The following is a 20,441-nucleotide window of genomic DNA, read 5'->3' on the forward strand; positions in this document are numbered from 1 at the left end:
CTTATTTTCCTGGAATTAATGATACATACTTTTATGTGTGTTGTCAGATCCTCAACATAATACCCATCCCTGGAAATAAAACAAAAACATGGTACCTTCTTACATTTACTGTATTATTTAAATTTTCAGAGTACTTTCATGTGTATTATTAAGTCTATAGGAATAGTAAAGCATGTGGTTACTATTAACATCTTAGGAAACTGAGACACAGAAAGGTTGCGGAACTTACCGAGCTCCCAGAAGTTGCCAGTGAAGTCAGTACTGGAGTCTTGAGCACATAGAGGTGTGACTGTTGTTTTACACTGAATCATACAGCTTTTCAGGGACTGACATCCAGGTGTGGTGAATTAAAATTCCTTTCATATAAATAATAGTAAGGGTAGGGTTGAAGACCAGTATATGGTTCATTTTCTTCTGAAATGCTTTAGGAATACTCTGTTCTAACTCTAATTTAAATGCAGAGTATAGACTGGATAATCGATGAACTTCACATCATTCCCTTTGTATAAAGTAGATTTTGGTACTTTTAATTCTCAAAATTGGGTTAAATTGTATCAAAAAGAAAATCCAAGAGTAAGGATTGTTACCTTGAATTTCCCCCATTATTGTTAAATATTAAAAATACTCCAATACCTTTTCTATAGAATGGTGCAGTTCTAAGTCTCCATTCCTATCACTTTTCTACCAGGATGGCATTCATCCCACAACAGTGTATCTCCAAATAAGCTTTGGTTTGGCTTGGGTGTTTTCTTTACCTACTTTTTGTTTTTTCACTTTTCATTTCCCCTCCTCTCTTTTTCTGTCTTATTTTAGAGCCCTCCTGCTAAAATTTTTCTCATCAGAGGGACCAAGTTCTTTGCACATGAGAAGACAGATTGCCCTTTAAGAGATTCTAAAAAGAGACCTTACCTGTTTGCCTAGGAACAAAATCACACTATCAAAATTTTAGAGCTAGAAAAGGCCTTAACCCTTTTAGGCTTAATCCTTCATTTGATAGATGGGAGAACTGAAGCTGATAAAAGGAAGGTTAAGTGACTTGCTCAAGGCATATTAATCATTTTTAGGAAAACCAGGTTGAGAATTCTGTTTATTTTTCTTATTTCAGTCATTATGCAAATGAAAATAAATTGTTAAAACAAAATAACTGAGATTTGTTCCTAAGTACTTCTTTTTTTTTTTTTTTTTTTTTTGGTGCTGATGTAAATAGATTCCCCCACCGCCCCCCAATCCATTCGTTCGTTGCTGGCATATAGGAAAGCAGTTGAATTTTGTACGTTAACCTTGTATCCTGCTACTTCAGTCACTCCTTGGTTCTGGGAATTTTTTTGTTGATTCTTTGGGATTTCTACATAGACAATCATGTCATCTGCAAACAAAGACATTTTTATTTCTTCCTTCCCAATCTGTACATCTTTTATTTCCTTTTCTTATTTTATTGCATTAGCTAGGACTTCCAGTACAGTGCTGAATGGGAGTGATGAGAGTAGACATCCTTGCTTTGTTCTCAATCATCTAGTTTCTCACCATTAAGTATCGTGTCAGCTGTAGGTTTTTTGTCGATGTTCTTAAGTTGAAGAAGTTCTCCTCTATTCCTAGTTTGCTGAGAGTTTTTATTATGAATGAGTGTTGAATTTTGTCAAATGCTTCTTCTTCATCCATCCATGTTCTGAGTTTTCTTCTTTAGCCTATTGATGTGATGGATTACGTTAATTGATTTTCGATTGTTGAACCAGCCCTGCATTCCTGAAATAATTCCTACTGGGTCATGGTATATAATTATTTTTATACATTGTTGGATTCAATTTGCCAATATTTTGTTGAGGATTTTTGCATCTGTGTTCATGAGAGATACCGGTATGTAGTTTTCCTTTCTTGTAATGTGTTTATCTGGTTTTGGAATTAGGGTAATGCTGGTCCCATAGAATGAGTTAGGAAGTATTCCCTCTGCTTCTCTTTGCCTGGGAAGGGGTGGGGGATTAGGCCAGTAGGAAACCAAAGTTTTCCTACTGTTCTTCAGTCATCTTTTTCTTGATTCACTATTCACTTGGTTGCTGTAAACTTTTGACTGGTTTCCAGACTTCTGGTGAAGTTGGTTCTTCCAGTTTCTGCTTGTTGCTTAAGGCTTCTGTGGGAGGATGGGAACATGAAGTTGTTTACACAGCCGTCTTGCTGGTAGTACCTCTCCAGTGGTTTGATTTTTGAGGGATGTATTCTAGTCTGTCATGCTCTGTTACCCAAGTGAGATGATATATGTAGAGTTCCTGACATACAGTAGGTACTCAGAGTGCATCTTAGCTCTTTCTTCTGTGTCACTCTCCCAAAGGCAAGTTTCCTTTCCCTTTTTCTCTGTAGTCTCCCATCACGTTTAAGCTGTAGGTGCCTCCAGCCTCTAATCTTTTTTCAGAGAAAAACAAAAATCAGTTGTCATTATAATAAATGATACTTGCTGCCAGCAGCCACATCCAGAAGTTGCTTGTTTTCATAAAAGGAGCTAATAAGACAGCATTAACAAAAATGGCTAAAGAACTCTCCACTCTTGGTTTGGCTCCGAATGTGGATTGTATCATGTCATGGTATCACTGTGTATATTCTCAGGAATTATAGATCATTATTTATAAAAGTTTGGTCTGCCACTTAGGAATGAGGGCCTTGGGATGTAGTCCATCATCCCATTTAGATTTTTTTATTTTTTATAGAAAATTGGCTATGTCGGTATGGTTTAGGAAAACATGTTTGCAGCTGGCGTTAGATCAGCAGCGACTATGTTGCTATAGCCCCCTCTAGTGAGAGTAAAGTGGCTTCATTAGCAATTACTATTTCTGACTTGACTGTTCATTAATCTTGGCCTGATAAGCATATTAGGTAACAAGATTTAAATAGCTATTTCAAAAAATTACATCCCGGGTTTTCAGGACAAGCCGTTACTTCGATAAAAATTCAATATTGGTAGACATCCCTCTAATCTTACTTAGACTGGAAGACAATATGGCCTAACTCAGAAGCCATCATTTTGTGGTGTTAATAGATGGGAGTTAATTGAGATAAGTTTCTCATATCATCCTAGAAGGATTTTCTTAGTGGAATAGCTTAAAACAGAAAGGAATTTACCAGATCCTTTCAAATATCTCTTTGCATCCTAGTTCAATTTTTTTTCTTTTTTGCCAGTTCTTAACTGTTCCGTGAAAGGAAAACAAAATAAAATAGCCTTTAAAAAAGAAGTCTGCTCCATAAATTTTAGAAAGCCACTTTAGTCAGTACCTCACTAAATACCACAAAAGTAGGGACAAGACCTTTATCCCTGCGAGGATTTAATTAGAGTAAAAAAAATGACTGAATTTTAAACTGTGAAGATCCTTAGAGATAGTAGAATCCAGTATTTCCCAATAACCAGTATAAGGACCATTTAGGGAACTTTTTTAAAAATGCAGATTCCCAGACCCTCGCTAAAGAATCACGTGTCTCAAACTATAAATGCTGTAAGAATTCAGAAATGATAAGGTGCAGTTTTGTAAAGAAAACTGGGACTTAGTTTATGTCTTAAAAGTGTATGTTTCAAGTGTGCAATTCAGTAACAGTATATTCAGAGTTGTGCATCCATCACCACAGTCAGTTTTAGAATATTTTCATTACCTCCAAGAGAAACCCTGCTCCCCTTGATGACCACAGCCCTAGCCTCCCAGCCCTCTGAGTCTGCTTTTTGTCTATATGTTGTTGTTGTTGGGTACCCTCAAGTTAGTTTCGAATCATAGTGACCCTGTGTGTACAAAACAAAACACTGCCCAGTTCTGTATCCTCCTTGCAATCATTGCTATCTTTGAGCCCATTGTTGCAGCCACTTTGTCAGTCCATCTCGTTGAGGTTCTTCCTCTTTTTTGCTAACCCTCTGCTTTACCAAGCATGATGTCCTTCTCCAGGAACTGGTCCCTCCTGACAACATGTCCAACGTAAGGAAGACAAAGTCTTGCCATACTCACTTCTAAGGAGCATTCTGGCTATACTCCCAAGACAGATTTGTTCAGTCTTCTGGCAGTCCATGCTATATTCAATATTCTTCACCAGCACCATAATTCAAAGGCATCAATTCTTTTTCCATCTTCCTTATGCGTTGTCCAGCTTTCGCCTCCATATGAAGCAGTTAAAAAAATACCATGGCTCTCGGGGAACATCTGACTCAGCTGGCATAACACAGTTTATACAGACAACGCTCTACATTCTACCTTGGTGAGTAAGCACCAGGGGTCTTAAAAGCCTGTGAGCAACCATCTAAGATACTCCACTGGTCTTACCCCTTCGGGAGCAAGGAAGAATGAAGAGAACAAGATACAAGGAAAAGATTAGTCCAGAGGACTAAGGGACCACAGCTACCACGGCCTCACCAGACTGAGTCCAATACAGCTAGATGGTGCCTGGAACCACTACTGTCTGCTCTGACCAGGATCACAACAGAGGGTCCTGGACAGAGCTGGAGAAGGATGTAGAACAAAATTCTAACTCACAAAAAAGACAAGATTTACTCGCCTGACAGAGACTGGAGAAACCCCAAGAGTATGGCCCCCAGACACCCTTTTAGCTCAGGGGTGAAGTCACTCCCGAGGTTCACCATTCAGCCGGTGATCGGACAGCCCCATAAAACAAAACGGGACTAATGAGGCACAGCAGTCCAGGGCAAGGACTAGAAGGCAGGAGGGGACAGGAAAGCTGAGAACCCAAGATTGAGTAAGGACAGTGTTGACATGTCATGGGATTGTTAACCATTGTCATAGGGCAATATGTGTACTAACTGTTTAATGAGAAACTATCCTGTAAACTTTCATCTAAAGTACAAAAAAAAAAAACAACATTTATCTGTGTGAGATGAAACTGACAACAGCAACTCAAAAGGATTGATGGGAAACCTGTGCGGCAGTGAGTTGAAGATAATGCTTATGGAATAATTTGGAAAAGGACAGTGAGAATAGTAGCACAACTGGAAGAATGTAATCGATGTCACCGAATTGTACATGTAGAAATTTTTGAAATGGTGTATCTTTGGCTATGTATATTTTCACCAAAAGAAAAAAAGTCCTCCAAGGTCGAGAAGGGAGAGTGTTGACATGTCGCGGGGTTGTTAACCAATGTCATAAACCAATGTGTGTACTGACTGTTTAATGAGAAACTATTTGTTCTGTAAACCTTCATCTAAAGTACAATAAAAAAAAAAAAAATACCATCACTTGTGTTGGGCACATCTTAGTCCTCAAAGTGACATCGTCACTTTCTAACACTTTAAAGAGGTCTTGGTGCAGTGGTTCAGCATTTGGCCGCTAACCAAAAGGTTAACAGTTTGAATCCACCAGCTGCTCTCTGGAAACCCTATGGGGCAGTTCTACTCTGTCCTATAGAGTCGCTATGAGTCAGAATTGACTTGATGGAAACAGGTTTTTTGTTTTTGTTTTTTTTTTGCAGGAGATTTGCCAGTACAGTACATCGTCTGATACCTTAACTGTTTTATTTCCATGGGTGTTAATTGTGCATCCAAGTAAAATGAAATCCTTGACAGCTTCAATATTTTCTCCATTAATCATGATGTTGCTTACTGGTCCAGTTGTGAGAATTTTTGTTTTCTTTATGTTGAAGTATAATCCATACTGAAGGCTGTCATCTTTGATCTTCTATCAGTAAGTGCTTCAAGTCGTCTTCACTTTCAGCAAGCAAGACTGTGTCACCTGCACATCACAGGTTGTTAATGAGTCTTACTCCAATCCTGATGCTGCATTCTTCATATAGTCCAGCTTTTCAGATTATGTGCTCAGCGTACTGACTGAATAAGTATGGTGAAAGGATACAACCCAGATGCACACCTTACCTAACTTTAAACCCCACATTATCCCCTTGTTCTGTTCGAACAACTGCCTCATGGTTTATGTACAGGTTCCTCATGAACACAATTAATTGTTTCGGAATTCCCATTCTTCACAGTGTTATCCTTAATTTGTTATGATCCACACAGTTGAATGCCTTTGCATAGTCAGTAAAACACAGGTAAACATCTTTCTGTTAGTCTCTACTTTCAGCCAAGATCTGTCTGACATCAGCAATGATATCCCTCGTTTCACGTCCTCTTCTGAATCCGGCTTGAATTTCTGGCAGTTCTCTGTCGACACACTGCTGCAACCATTTTTGAATTATCTTCAGCAAAATTTTACTCTCGTGTGATATTAATAATATTATTTGATAATTTCTACATTCTTTTGGGTCACTTTTGTTTGGAATGGGCACATATATGCATCTTTCAGTTGGTTGGCCAGGTAGCTGTTTTCTAAATTTCTTGGCATAGACGAGTAAATGTTTTCAGCATTGCATCCATTTGTTGAAACATCTCAATTGGTATTCCGTCAATTCCTGGAGCCTTGTTTTTCACCAGTGCCTTCAGAGCAGCTTGGAATGCTTCCTTCAGTACCGTCGGTTCTTGATCATATGTTACCTCCTGAAATGGTTGAACGTCGAACAGTTTATTTTGGTACACTGACTCTGTATTCCTTCCATCTTCTTGTGATGCTTCCTGCGTCATTCAATATTTTGCCCATAGAATCCTTCAGTATTACAACTCAGGACTTGAATTTTTTCTTCAGTTGTTTCAGCTTGAGAAATGCCAAGTCTGTTCTTCTTCCCTTTTGATTTTTTAACTCCAGGTCTTTGCACATTTCATTATAATATTTTATTTTGTCTTCTTGAGCCACCCTTTGAAATCTTCTGTACACCTCTTCATTATTTATAGTTGCATAGTATTCCATTGCATGTATGTACCCCAGTTTGCTTATCCAGTCATCTGTTGATGGGCAGTTAGGTAGTTTCTGTCCACATTCTTTTTTACATCTGCATAATACTCAACCAGTCTCCTATGGGAAGAGCATTTGGGTGGTTTCTAGTATTTGCTAATACAGAGATAATTCCCCATGAATAACCTTGTTCATCTGTTATTTGATATTTTAGAGATACATCTTCAGCGTAATCCTAAGTTACTGAGTTAAATTGGAAATATATAATTCTTTAAATATTACCAAATTCTGTCTCCATAGTAGTTGTATCCTTTTGTAGTCCTTCTAAAAATGTATGAGTGCCTGTTTTTCCACAGCCCAAATTATACTATAAAACTTAATTTTTACCAATTTGATATGTTAGAAATAGTGTCTGTAGGGCTTTTCATTTGCATTTTTCATCAGTGAAGCTAAGCATCTTTTCATATTAGTGTAAGATCCATTTAATTATCTTTTTCTGTAAACTATCTGTTCATGTTTTTTTCCCCATTTTTTTAGTCAGGTTGTTAGTTTTTTTTTTTCCACTAGATTTTTAAGAGTTCTTTATACCGTATTTTTACGCAAATAACTCATGCCTTCTGTGTTTGTTTGCCAACCACACTCTGCCCCGGTGAGGTATTTTCATAAGGTCTGCTATGCCAACTTTTTTTTACATGTTGGTGTAAAAACTATAAGTGTAGCGCACTTACGAGAATACCTCACAAGGGTGAGGTGCTGTTGGCAGACAAACGTAGGAGGCGCATGTTATTTGCATAAAAATACAGTACATTGGAGATATTCTGCCTTTGTGATGTAAATTGCAAATTTATTTTGTCATTTGGGTTTTATGCTTATTGGCCATTCATATGTTATCTTTGGAGAAATGTCTGTTCAGATATTTTGCCTCGTTTTTGTTTGGCTTGACTTTTCATTATTGATTTGTAAGAGTTCTTTATATATTAGATATAAGTCCCTTATCAGATATATGATTTGCAAGTATTTTCTCCCATTCTGTGGGTTGTCGTCTCACTTTCTAGATGTTGTCCTTTGAAGCACAGAAGTTTTTAATTTTGATGAATTTTAATTTACAAGTTTTCTTTTTTATTACTTGTATTAAAGTGTTTTATGAAAGAAATTATCCCGTAACCCAAAGTCACAAAAATTTACTCCTGTGTTTTCTTATAAGAATTTTATACTTTTAGGCCCTACATTTAGGCCTACAGTTCACCTTGACTTGTATATGGTGTGACTCCAAATTTATTCTTTTGCATGGGACTGTCCAATTTTCCAAGCACCATTTGTTGAAGACTGTTCTTTCACCCATTGAATTGTCTTGACCTTTTTGTGAAAAATCAGTTGACCACAATGTTAGTTTATTTCTAGACTCTCAGTTCTTTTCCATTGATCTTTGTGTTTATTTTTGTGCCCATACCACACTGTCTTGATTGCTTAGCTCTGTAGTAAATTTTGAAATCAGGAAATGTAATTTCTCCACCTGTCATGGATTGAATTGTGTCTCCCAAAAATGTCTGTCAACTTGGCTAGGTCATGACTCCCAGTATCGTATGATTGTGTAATCTGATGTGATTTCCTTATGTGTTGTAAACTCTATCACTATGATGAGGTTATATGTGATCTCCTTATGTGTTGTAAACTCTTATCACTACGATGAGGTTATACTGATGAGGGATACAAGATTGGATTGTGTCTTAATCCAATCTCGTTTGAGATAGAAAAGAGGGAAGTGAACAGAGACACGTGGGAACCTCATACCACCAAGAAAGCAGTGCCGGGAGCAAAGCGTGTACTTTGGACCTGAGGTTCCTGCACAGAAAAGCTCCCAGACCAAGGGAAGATTGATGACACGGACCTTCCTCCAGAGCCAGTACAGAAAGCATTCCTCTGGAGCTGACGCCCTGGATTTGGACTTGCAGCCTACTGGACTGTGAGAGAATAAACTTCTCTTTGTTGAAGCCATCCACTTGTGGTACTTCTGTTATAGCAGCACTAGATGACTAAGACACCACCTTTGTTCTTTTCTTTTTTCAGGAATGTTTTGAAAATAATCTTACTGTGCTGAACACTTTACATGTGTTATCTCATTTTATCCTTTCAACCACCCTGTGCAGGTACTATTATTGAGGAAGCTAAGGCTTAACTTGTCCAGGATTACACAGCTAATAAGTGGCATAGTTAACATTTGAATGCAGGCAGTGATTGGTTCCAGAGTTTATAGTTTTAACCAGTTTATTCCACCTTTAAGGTACTTAATATACCTTTTGATTCTAAAAACTGAGCTGTTTAATTCCTGCTATAGATGCAGTGCTAGCTCTAGATTAACAGGTATGTCTTACATTACATACTTAATAAGGAAAACAGAGCTGGTAAAGTTTCTGTTGTTGTTGTTTATGTTAGTTGCAGTCAGGTAAGCTGTGACTCACAGCGACCTCATCTACAACAGAACAAAATGTTGCCTGGTCCTGGGCTATCTTCACAGTCATTGATATGCCTGAGTCCATTGTTACAGCCACTGTGTATTTTGAGTGCCTTCGGACCTAGGAAGCTCATCTTCCAGCACTATAACAACAATATTCTGTTTTGATCTATAAGGTTTTCATTAGCTAATTTTTCAAAGTAGATCACCAGGCCTTTCCTCCTACTCGTATCTCCAGCTACATTTCTTAGCTATTCTTTCCTTTTATATATTACTAACCGTTTCCCCCAGTTCCTCCACTTTCTGCTTGGTGCTTTTCCTAGGTATTTACCCTAGTATAAACTACCTTCCCACTTCTCTTTTACTTGCCAAAATCCCATTCATTCTTTCACACCATATTCAAGATCTGAAATTCTCTCTTCTTCAATAAAAATTCCCTTAATTCTCCTCTAGTTGAAATTAATTCACTTTTCTTTTTGCTTTCTTAGGGCTCAATAGCTCTTATGAGTTTTAAGACATTCTAATATATTCTAGATATTTGCATACCTGTTTGTTCCTCCACCAGACTATAAGCTTCTTATGTCTAGGACCACACTTTGTTCATCTTGTATGACTTGTAGAACCTAGCAGAGTCTTGTATAAATTATGTAAGGGAAAGAAGTAACTGCCTAAATTTCTAAAATATAACACACCCACTTCTCACTTATCAACATGGTTTGGTTCCAAAGACCAGGTCATGATGTGAAAATCAGCATTATGCAAAAATGGAGGAGGACCACAAGACGGAAGATGACTACATCATTACATAACTTGCAAATTACATCATTACATACAATCAACGCCAATGGAAGCAGCAGTCAAGAAATCAGATGACGTATTGCACTTGGGATATCTGCTGCAAAAGACCTCATTAAAGTGTTAAAAAGCAAAGATTTCATTTTGAGGATTAAGGTGCACTTGACCCAAGCCATGATGTTTTCAGTCCCCTCATATGCATGTGAATTATGGTATTGACGAAGAATACTGAGTGTATCTCATAGATTGCCAGAAGAATGAACAAATCTGTCTTGGAGGAAGTACAGCCAGAATGCTCCTTAGAAGCAAGGATAGTGAGACTTCGTCTCACGTATTTTGGACATGTTATCAGGAAGGACCAGTCCCTGGAGAAGGACATCATGCTTGGTAAAGTGGAGGGTCAGAGAAAAGAGGAACACCCTCAACAAGATGGACTGACACAGTGTCTACAGTGATGTACTCAAACACAGCAACAATTGTGAGGGTCATGCAGGACCGGGCAGTGTTTCATTCTGTTGTATGTAGGGTCGCTATGAGTCAAAACCAACTGAACAGCACCTAACGAAAACGAATTTCTAAATTTTACATATGTACATACATAGACACACAACATACATGAAAACAATATACAGTACGTTAAATATATATTTATGTTTAAACCACATAAAATTCCCATTTCCCACTAGCTCTGTTAGTCAAAAAGGCCTAAAAGCAATGATACCCCACTAGCGCAATTAATATGCAGATTTTGGTTTCTAAGTATCATTCCCACTGAAAGGAAACAGAGCCCCTTGGAGAGATGGCTAGTTCAGGATTGGGTCAGGGAAAGCACAGTGTGAGCCTGAATTGTCTTGTCTATACCAATTTTGCTGCAAGTTAGTATGGAAGTGATTTTGACTTGAAATGAGGGATGGCCTAATTAATGTGTACTCTGATTCTCTAATACACACTATGCTAAGTTTCTATTCCTCCTGAATTCTGTAAGGATTCTTGTAACAAATGGTAAGAACAATACTTTATTTCTTAAAGATTATCAAGGAATATAATTTGTTTTTTCTTCCCATCAGTTCCTACAACATATAATTCATTGCTTTTTAGTGCATAGTTTTAATATCTGAATAAGTGATCATTAACATGGGTAGTAAAATTTGCAGATAAATGGTATTATGGGAAATACCCCTTTTGATCTATTAGCTCTCCAATTTTTATCTTTAGAAATTTCCAGTTGATTTTCCATATTTAATCTTTGTCTGTTTTCTGTCTTGTGAAGTCACCTCTGCTTGACTTTGTTTTGATGTTTTCAGTAGTTTTGCTTTAGTTATTGTAACAAAAGATTATAAAATCAGAATTTTAGTAGCTGTCTTATTAGCTGACAGTATAGTACAGCTTGCTAAGAAGAAGCTTTCATATGCTTTTTGAATTTCCACTGCAGTGTGGAAACTGCCTTTGTCATCAAAATGACTGTTAATATTTTAAATATATTTTCTAATATGTGGGGTTATTTCCAAGTTGTTTCTCACCCATTTACTAAAATCAGTGTCTAGCTAAGGATTTGAACTGCTGGCCTTTTGATTAGCAGCCAAGCTCTTAACCACTGCGCCACCAGAGCTCCCAATCAATTAGAAGTTGGAACTTATTTTAACAGTCATTTCTATAACCAGCAAACAAAAAAGAAATTTTCTTACATGTTGCTATAAAAAAAATAATAAGCATAACACACTTACGAAAATACCTTGTGGGGGAAGGGCGCAGTTGGCAAACAGATGTAGAAGGCATGTGTTGTTTGCATAAAAATATGGTATTGAATGAATAAGTAAATGATCCACTAGAAAGATCTAGGTCTGAAAGTTAAGAATTTCAGGTTCTACAAATAACATACCTCTTTGGGCCTCAATTTTCTTATCTGCAAAATGTGTATTAGTATACCCGTACTTGTTACAAGATGAAATACACCAGATCTCAACAAACCCATAACAAGTGAAGAGATTGAATCAGTAATCAAAAATCTTCCAAAAATTAAAGTCCTAGACCAGATGGCTTCACTGGGAATTCTGCAGACATTTAAAGAAGTGACTGTAGTCCTTCTTAAACTTTTCCAAAAAAAATAGAAGAGGAAGAAACACTTCCTAACTCATCCTGCAAGGTTAGTATTACTTTGATACCAAAGTCAGACAAAGGCACCACAAGAAAACCACAGACCAATACCCGTTATGAATATAGATGCAAAGACCCATAACAAATACTAGCAACCAACTCCAAAAGCACATTAAAAGGTTCGTACACATGATCAAGTGAGATTTATCCCAGGAATGCAAGAGTGGTTCAGCATTAGAAAATCAGTCAGTATAATACACCACATTGATAGAACAGAGGAAAAGAATCACACAATCATTTCAGTTGACACAGAGAAGGCATTTGACAAAATACAGCACCCTTTCATGATAAAAACATTCAACAAGGTAGGAATAGAAGGGAAATTTCTTGATCTGACAAAAGGCATTTATGAAAAACCCACAGCTAACATCATACTCAATGGAGAAAGACAGAGCTTACCCCTAAAGATCAGGAGTGAGACAAGAATGTCCACTGTCATCACTACTATTCAATATTGTACTGAAAGTTCTAGCCAGAGCAATTAGGCAACAAAAAGAAATACGTATATATCCAAATTGGGAAGTGTGATGGTTAAGATTGTGTGTCAACCTGGCTTGGCCATGATTCTCAGTGTTTTGACAGTTGTGTGATGTTGTAGTTACTTCCCTGTTGAGATTTGATATGTGATTACCCCCGTGATGGGATCTGCTGTGAGTAGCCAGTCAGTTGAAGAGGAGTTTCCTTGGGTGTGTGGCCTGCACTGAGTGTGGGCGGATGTTCTGGCAGGGCCTTGGGGCTTTTGCTCATTCTGGACCCTGCACCTGGCTCCTGTTTGTCCGACCTCTGGTTCTTGGGACTTGAGCTAGCAGCTCTACCTGTAGGTCTTGCCTGCCAATCTTGGGATTCGTCAATCTTCACAGCTTGTAAACAACAGCCTTGCTCTCCGACCTATCTATCTTGGTTTCTCCAGCCCCAGTGGCTCTGTGAATCAGGAGAAGCCTCTTTCCTGACCCATGGACTTGGGATGTTGCAGCCTCTACAACTGCGTGAGCCATTTCCTTGATATAAATCTATGTCTATATATTTATATGCTTTACTGGTTTTGCTTCTCTAGAGAACCCAGGAAGGAATAAGTAAAGCTATCCCTTTTTGTAGAGCAGATGACATGATCTTATATATACAAGAGCCCAAAGAGTCTGAGGAAAACTGCTAGAGCTAAAAAATGAACTCAGCAAAGTGGCAAGATACAAGGTCGTCATACAAAAATCAGTCAAGTTTTTATTCATCGGCAGTGAGCGATCTGAAAAGGAAGCTAAGCTAATAATTCCATTTACAATAGCATCTAAAAGAATAAAATACTTAGGAATAAATGTACCAAGGAAATGAAAGACTTGTACAACGAAAACTATAAAACATTACTGAAAGAAATTAAAGAAGACCTAAATAAATAGGACTTTCCATGCTCATGGATTGGAAGACAATATTGTGAAGATGTCAGTACTACATAAAGCAATTTATAGATTCAACAAAATCTCCATCAAATTCTAAAACCTTTGTAAAAATGGAAAAGCCAGTCCTCAAATTTATATGGAACAGCAAGGAGGCCTGCAAAGCTAAAGAAATCTTCAAAAAGAACAAACAGGAAGACTCAAACTTTCTGATCTCAAAACAGATTACAAAGCTACAGTAATCAAAGCAGTCTGGTACTGGTATAATGATAGACATACAGACCAATGGAATAAAATTAAGAGTCCAAAATAAACTCGAACATCTATGGTCATTTGATTTGCAACAAGGGTGCTAAGTGCATCCAACGGGGAAAGAATAGTCTCTTTAATAAATGGTTCTAGGGCACCTGGATTTCCACAAACAAAGGAATGAACCTAGACCCATAACTCACACCATATATGAAAATTAACTCAAAATGGATCAGAGACTTAAATGTAAAACCATAAAACTCTTAAAAGAAAACATAGGGGTAATGCTTCGGAACCTAGTTTTAAACAATGAATTCTCAGCTATGACACCAAAAGCATGAGCAACAAAAGACAATAGAGAAATGACACATCATCAGAATTAAAAACTTTTGTTCATCAAAGCACTTTAACAAAAAAAAAAAAACCTTATCAACAAACTGAAGGGACAGCTTACAAATGGGAAGAAAATTTGGGGGAACCGTATATCTAATAAGAGTTTAATATCCAAAATATATGTAGAACTCCTACAACTTAACAACAAACAACCCAATTAAAAAATAAGCAAAGGACTTGAGTAGCCATTTCACCAAAAAGGAAATACATATGAGGTTCCTCAAAAAATTAAACATAGAACTACCACATGTATGACCCAACAATTCCACTCTTAGGTATATAGCCAAAGAATTGAAAGCAGAAGCACAGATACTTAGACACCAATCTTCATTGCAACACTACACAATAGCCAAAACGTGAAAACAAACTACATGTCCGTCATCAGATGAATGGATAAATTAAAAGTGGTATACATATACACTGGAGCCCTGGTGGCACAGCAGTTAAGAGTGCTAGGCTGCTAACCAAAAGGTCAGCAGTTCGAATCCACCAGCTGCTCTTCGGAAACCCTATGGGGCAGTTCTGTCTGTCCTATAGGGTCCGCCAAGAGTCGGAATCTACTGATGGCAACAGTTTTGCTTTGGATATGTACGGTGGAATATTACTCAGCCATAAAGAGATGAAGTCTTGACATGTGCTACAGCATGAATGAATCTTGAAAACACTAAGCTGAAATATGTCAGACACAAAAGCACAAATCATTGTATGATCCCACTTAAACGTGAAATATCTAGACTAAGCAAGTATATAGAGACCAAAGTTGATTAGTGGTTACCAGGGACAGCAGGAGAAAGGGGAAAAGGAGGACTCCTTGCTTAGGGGACACTGACCTTCTGTTAAGGAAAGATTTGGAAATAAATAATGGTAATGGTTCTGCAACATAATAAACATAATTATTGTCACTGAATTGTTCATGTGAAAAATGTTCAAATGGTAAATGTTTTGCTGCAAATATATTTACCACAATTGAAAATGAAAAGATACAATAGACTAGATCTGCTTTTAAAAAGGCAGTATTTTATAATTTGAAGCAGAGAAAAGAAAAATATCAGCCTTGCTTTCATTAACTGGAACTTAGAACCAAAATAAAGCAGTTGTCGAAATGTGGCTCTCCTGAGGCCCTTTTTTCTCATTTCCTTCCCCCCCCGCCCTCTCCGTTTTTTCCTTATTTTATGTATCTATGAAATCTCTAGAGGTTGATCTCATACCAGACATTAGGAAACCCATTAGTAAGGTGAGTAGAAGAGGTAAACTTTACCTAAGGGCATCGTAGAATAGAGAGAATAATGTTTGTTGATAGGAATTGAAGAAGAAACTGGAGTTTTAATCTTAAATCACCTTCTTACCAGTTACTAAAATTAAGGCAAGTCACTTAACCTCACAGAGTATCTATTTCCAGATCTGTAAAACAGAGCTAATAGTTTCTCTTACCTGCTTCACAAGATTGATATAAGTGATAATACGTGGAAATACTTTGTAAATTCTAAATCATTAACCAAATATAAGGTAATCATCATGATCGTATCTGAAATTGGATTCATTCTGCAAAACTATTAGAGAAAGCTAAAGAGACTTTTTCTTATGTATAACTTCTAAAAGGCAATTCCAGAAATTCAGATTTTTTTCAATGTATGAAAGTATTTGGTACTCCCTCCCCAAAAAGAATTTTAAACTCCTTCCAAAAATATGTGTTTAAGATACCAGCCACTGTTAAAACAAGTAGCCTTGATGGGGTGATCTATTGTCCATATTTGGCCACAGGAAGAAACTTCATTGCCTCTGATTGTTTCCCATTCTTTTCCTGATCCCAGCCCAAAGAGCAGATTGATCCAGTTAAAGAAAGAGAAGCTGGAGTACACTCCAGGAGAACATGAATATGGATTATTCCCAGCCCCCATTCATGTTGGTGAGTATTCAGTATACATAGTATATTGCTGAGAATAAATGGTATTTCTTTGGTTTGGGTGAAATGTCTTTGTGTTCTTATTATTTCTGCCTCTTCACTGGGGTGAAGCTCTTTCTTTACCATTTAATATACACACTGAAGAATCTTGCACAGTTTGCTACTGGAGAGACAAAATAGCATAAATCTTATTCATTGAGGTTTAGGGTTACAAGGCTGTATCTTTACAGAAGTAGACTGCCACATCTTTCTCCTGCGGAGCAGCTGCTGGGTTTGAACTGCCAACCTTTCAATTAGTAGCTGAGCGCTTAACCACTGTGCCACCAGGGCTCCTTTTCAAATTTAAAAAAAATTTTTAAAATATGGAAAATCTCTGTAGCTTTTAATTCCCTAAGTGTGTCATCTAAGAAAACCCAGTTATTTAGCAGTTCAATTTCAAATGTTTTCCATGTTCAAAAGGAATGAGGTGAAATAATTGTCACTTATGGGTATGTAGTGATCAAAGAGGTTCCATTGCTTTTCCTGATTATCTGTGTGCTTGGAAGTTGAGCAAGGTGTATCTTACTTTTCATTTTTGGAGAAAATGTCATATATACATACAACGGCTTTGTTTAAGATTTGGGTAGTAATATCTCCTAAGGAACCCTGGAGGTGCAGTGGTTAAAGCACTCTACTGCTAACCAAAAGGATGGTGATTTGAACCCACCAGTTCTCCACAGGAGAAAGATGTGGCAATCTTCTGTAAAGAATACAGCCTTGGGAACTCTGTGGGCAGTGCTCCTCTGTCCTGTCGTGTTGTGGAGTTGGAATTGACTCAACAGCAACAGGTTTGTCTCCTAGGTCCCTACCACTGAACTTATCAGATAGTAAAAGGTACCTGGAAATCATCCTAGAGTACTTCCATTCTTCTACTCACTCAACCACTTCAAGTTCTGCCGTTTCCATTCCTGACATATGTCCTTCTTCTCTCCAAATTCCATTGCTACTCATTGCCATCACTCAAGTCTCTGCCACCATTATCTTTTGCTCGGATTGCTGCAATAGCCTTCTGACATATGTGTCCACTTCCATTCTTGCTCCTCTGCAGTCTGTTCTCCACACAGCAAAAAGAGAAACTTATTTTTTAATTTAAACTTACTTGATCATGCTTAAAATCTTTCACTGGTGTAATGTTCTAGTGCCCGAAGTCCTCTAACTTCATGAAGAGGAGAGAGAATCACCATCAGCATAAAGCTGATTCCTATGAGGTCGGGATCAGACATACCTCCACTCACCAACCTTTTTACCAATTCTGACACCAGCCATCCCTCCCACAGCACTGTCTACTTCTCTGCTGGGTTCGATCATTCATTGCAGTGAGGCCACACAGAACTCAAAGACCATACTTAAAGTTAAGTAGTTTATTAAGGAAGTAGCAGGGTACAACTCGGGATCAGGATCAGGAAGCATGTAGCCAAGTCTGGAAGGCTCCCCCAAAGTGGAGAGCACATTCCGTCCTTCTTCAGTGCAGGACAGCTCTCTCAGCTCCTCTCAACTAGGCAAACAAGCTGGCCCTTCTCTCTAATATGCATGCCCCCTCTCAGCCTTGCAGGCTTCCTCTCAGCCCCCTCTCACCCTTGCAGGCCTCCTCTCAGCCCCCTCAAGGCAGGCCTCATTTTGGCTGTGCATGCTCCCTCTGAGGTGTACACACCTCTCTGCCTTCAGCCTGCCTGCCATCGGCTTCAACACTGCTAACTCCGCCAGCTCACAGCCACTGTAGCAGCTTTGTTCACCTCTCTTAGCTGCATTCCTAGTAGCAGGTTTCTGCCGACACCATCGATTCTGCTGCAGGGCTCCTTTGGGCCCCTTTCTGACTTAAGTGTTACAGCCGTTAACCTGTATTACAGCTCTTTTAGGAAGTTCCTTGCCTCCTCTCTCTCTGCTGCTTCTCTCTTCTTGCCTCTCTTGCCTTTTCTCCTCTTCCTCCCTGCTGAAACCTTCATGCAGTTGGCTACACATATAAACAAACTCCTTGTCAATTTCAAGACATGGCCCTCCCACTAAGGCCACAAACTGGCCAGTCCCCTTGGTGAACCATAGTCCCTTCATTTGTATGGTTATAGTATATTGACCAATCCCTGCAAGGTGCATAAAATGGACCAGTCACAGGGCAGGCTGTAGCTCAAGGCCAGACAAAAAGTATCAAGTCATTAAGTTTACAGCTTACCCAGGAAATGTCAGTCAACCTGGACAAAAGTAACAAACCCTCTGGGGTAGAAAACCAGACCAAAGGTAATGGCTGAGGGGGAATAATCTCTCAAGCTGTTTTTTCTATTAGAACCAAGGCAAAAGGCTACATAAAGGAACTCATTTCACAAGTGACTTACCATCAGAGTATAATCCTAAAACCTTACCCCTGGCTTTTAAGAGTGATCTAGTCCTTGCCTTCCCCGTCTCTCACTACCTTACTCCCATCTCTCCCTCCTTCACTCTGTCATGTCAGGCTCGTCATCGTTTAGTTCCTAGAAAATTCCCACCAGATCATCATTGTGTTCACTAGGCCCTGCAAAGCTCTTCTTCAAACTTTTCACATGGTTGGTTTCTTATCTTTTAAGGGGGAAGGTTCAGTATCAACTTAAATATCATTTTCTTTTAAAAGATTTTCTTGACTTTCCCCCCAAGAGGAGGTTCCCCCCTTTTATTCTCCATCACAGCGTCTTGTTTCTTTCTTTGTACAGAGTCTGTAATCACTGTATTTGTTGACTCATGTTATCTGTCTCCCCCATTGGAGTAGAAGCTCCAGGAGGGCAGGAATATTGTCTTGCTTATTCTCCTTTGATTTCCAGTGCCTGGTACATAATAGATGTTTAACAAATGTTTGTTGTACAAATAAATGAAAAGAAGAAATTGGGATAAATTATTGAAATGTAGATGAGAGTATTTTTCTCATGTTCAGTTTGTTTGGACTAACAAAATCGCTTGAAAGGGGTTGACTGAATGCATAACCTGGAACCAGGGAACAACTTACCTGTGTAGTGGATTCTGGTCCTATGCTTTGCCCTGCAACTATGGCTCTCTTGACTATGGGACGTTTCTCTGCATTATGATTATCTAACCCCCTTCTTCTCCCCCAGAGATCCTTGCACCATCGACACATTTGAAACTGAAGGCATAAACAAGTTCTGCAGTAAAGATTAGCCTGATTTAATTATTCTGTATTGGATGGCTAGAGAGTGGTTTAACTACAGAGTGGAGTTACAGGGTTTAATTCTCAATTAGATAACTTTACTAGTGCTTGTTTAATGAAGGTAAAAGTTAGTTTCATATTCTCTGGGCTTAGTGCCAAAATTCCTTTGAAAGAGCCTTTTGTTTTTACTAGTGAAGTCACAGCAATGAAAGCAGATTCCCAGCAGATTTAGCTATTTCCTAGAACCTGCTAAGGATAAATAAGTCTTTGAAAATAAAAACTCATTTAAGAGTCTCATTTAAAGGAAAGCACGGCCATTTGGGTCTTAACCAGTTTTGTCCTGGATTGGAAATTGTCTGACCTAGATCTTGGAATGAAGTCTTAACTGTTCAAAGGCATAAAGGGGCCAGTTAATTTCAGAGGCGGTAGGAAGAAAAATGGATAAGCCAGTGTTTCTGTCTCATCTCTGGCGTTAATAGGGGGTAAGAGATCCAGAATGGAAATCCCTTACTTTAATACAGATTTTATCTCTAGGTCCCCACTTTAGTCTCTCAGTAAAACTACTTTATACTCAGTGGTCTGCATAGTGAGTAAAAAATAGATCTTTTTTCCGGGGGTCAAACAGGACTTAAAATCAGGCTGTGACAGGATAAATTTTTATTTTTCTGGACCATGCTCTTTTGTTGTCTGATTAATATTTTATGATTAGGATAAAGAGGGAGACCAGTCAGTTGTTTTGAACAGGTCACTTCCAGTGTCATGTAAAGAAAGAGCATGATTTCTTACATATCCATCTTTGCCATATTAGTTATGTGAGTAAAATAGTTATATGAATAAAGTAACAGTACATCTTACCATCAATGGAATCAGATTCAATAAATGGAAAATATTTTAAAATATTTAACTATTGAAAGAGTTTTATCATCTCATTAAAGAAATATACTTTAAATAAAAGTTTACTTTTATGATAAGTATTCATTTATCGAAATGTACATTATGCCCTCATATTTATATTCAGTTGATTTTTAACAAGGGTGCCAAGACAATTCAATGAGAAAAGTCTTTCCAACAAATGATACTGAGACAACTGTATTATGCACATACAAAAAAATTAATTGGACCCTTACGTCTTAGTCATCTAGTGCTGCTATAACAGAAATACCACAGTTGGATGGCTTTAACA

At 38.1% G+C, this 20,441-nt stretch overlaps 1 protein-coding gene across 6 annotated transcripts in view; it reads left to right on the forward strand.

Moving 5' to 3' along the window:
* Window positions 1-20,441, forward strand: part of ASH1L (ASH1 like histone lysine methyltransferase) — a 239,739-nt gene that overhangs the window by 156,763 nt on the left and 62,535 nt on the right. For all 6 annotated transcript variants that reach the window (XM_023742556.1, XM_023742554.1, XM_023742553.1 and 3 more), the window contains one exon: window positions 16,001-16,095. In XM_023742556.1, coding sequence (XP_023598324.1) covers window positions 16,001-16,095 — 95 coding nt within the window. The remainder of the gene's footprint in view (window positions 1-16,000; window positions 16,096-20,441) is intronic.

The sequence above is a fragment of the Trichechus manatus genome, unplaced genomic scaffold (assembly GCF_000243295.1).
Source record: "Trichechus manatus latirostris isolate Lorelei unplaced genomic scaffold, TriManLat1.0 scaffold00213, whole genome shotgun sequence".
Taxonomy (NCBI): Eukaryota; Metazoa; Chordata; class Mammalia; order Sirenia; family Trichechidae; genus Trichechus; species Trichechus manatus.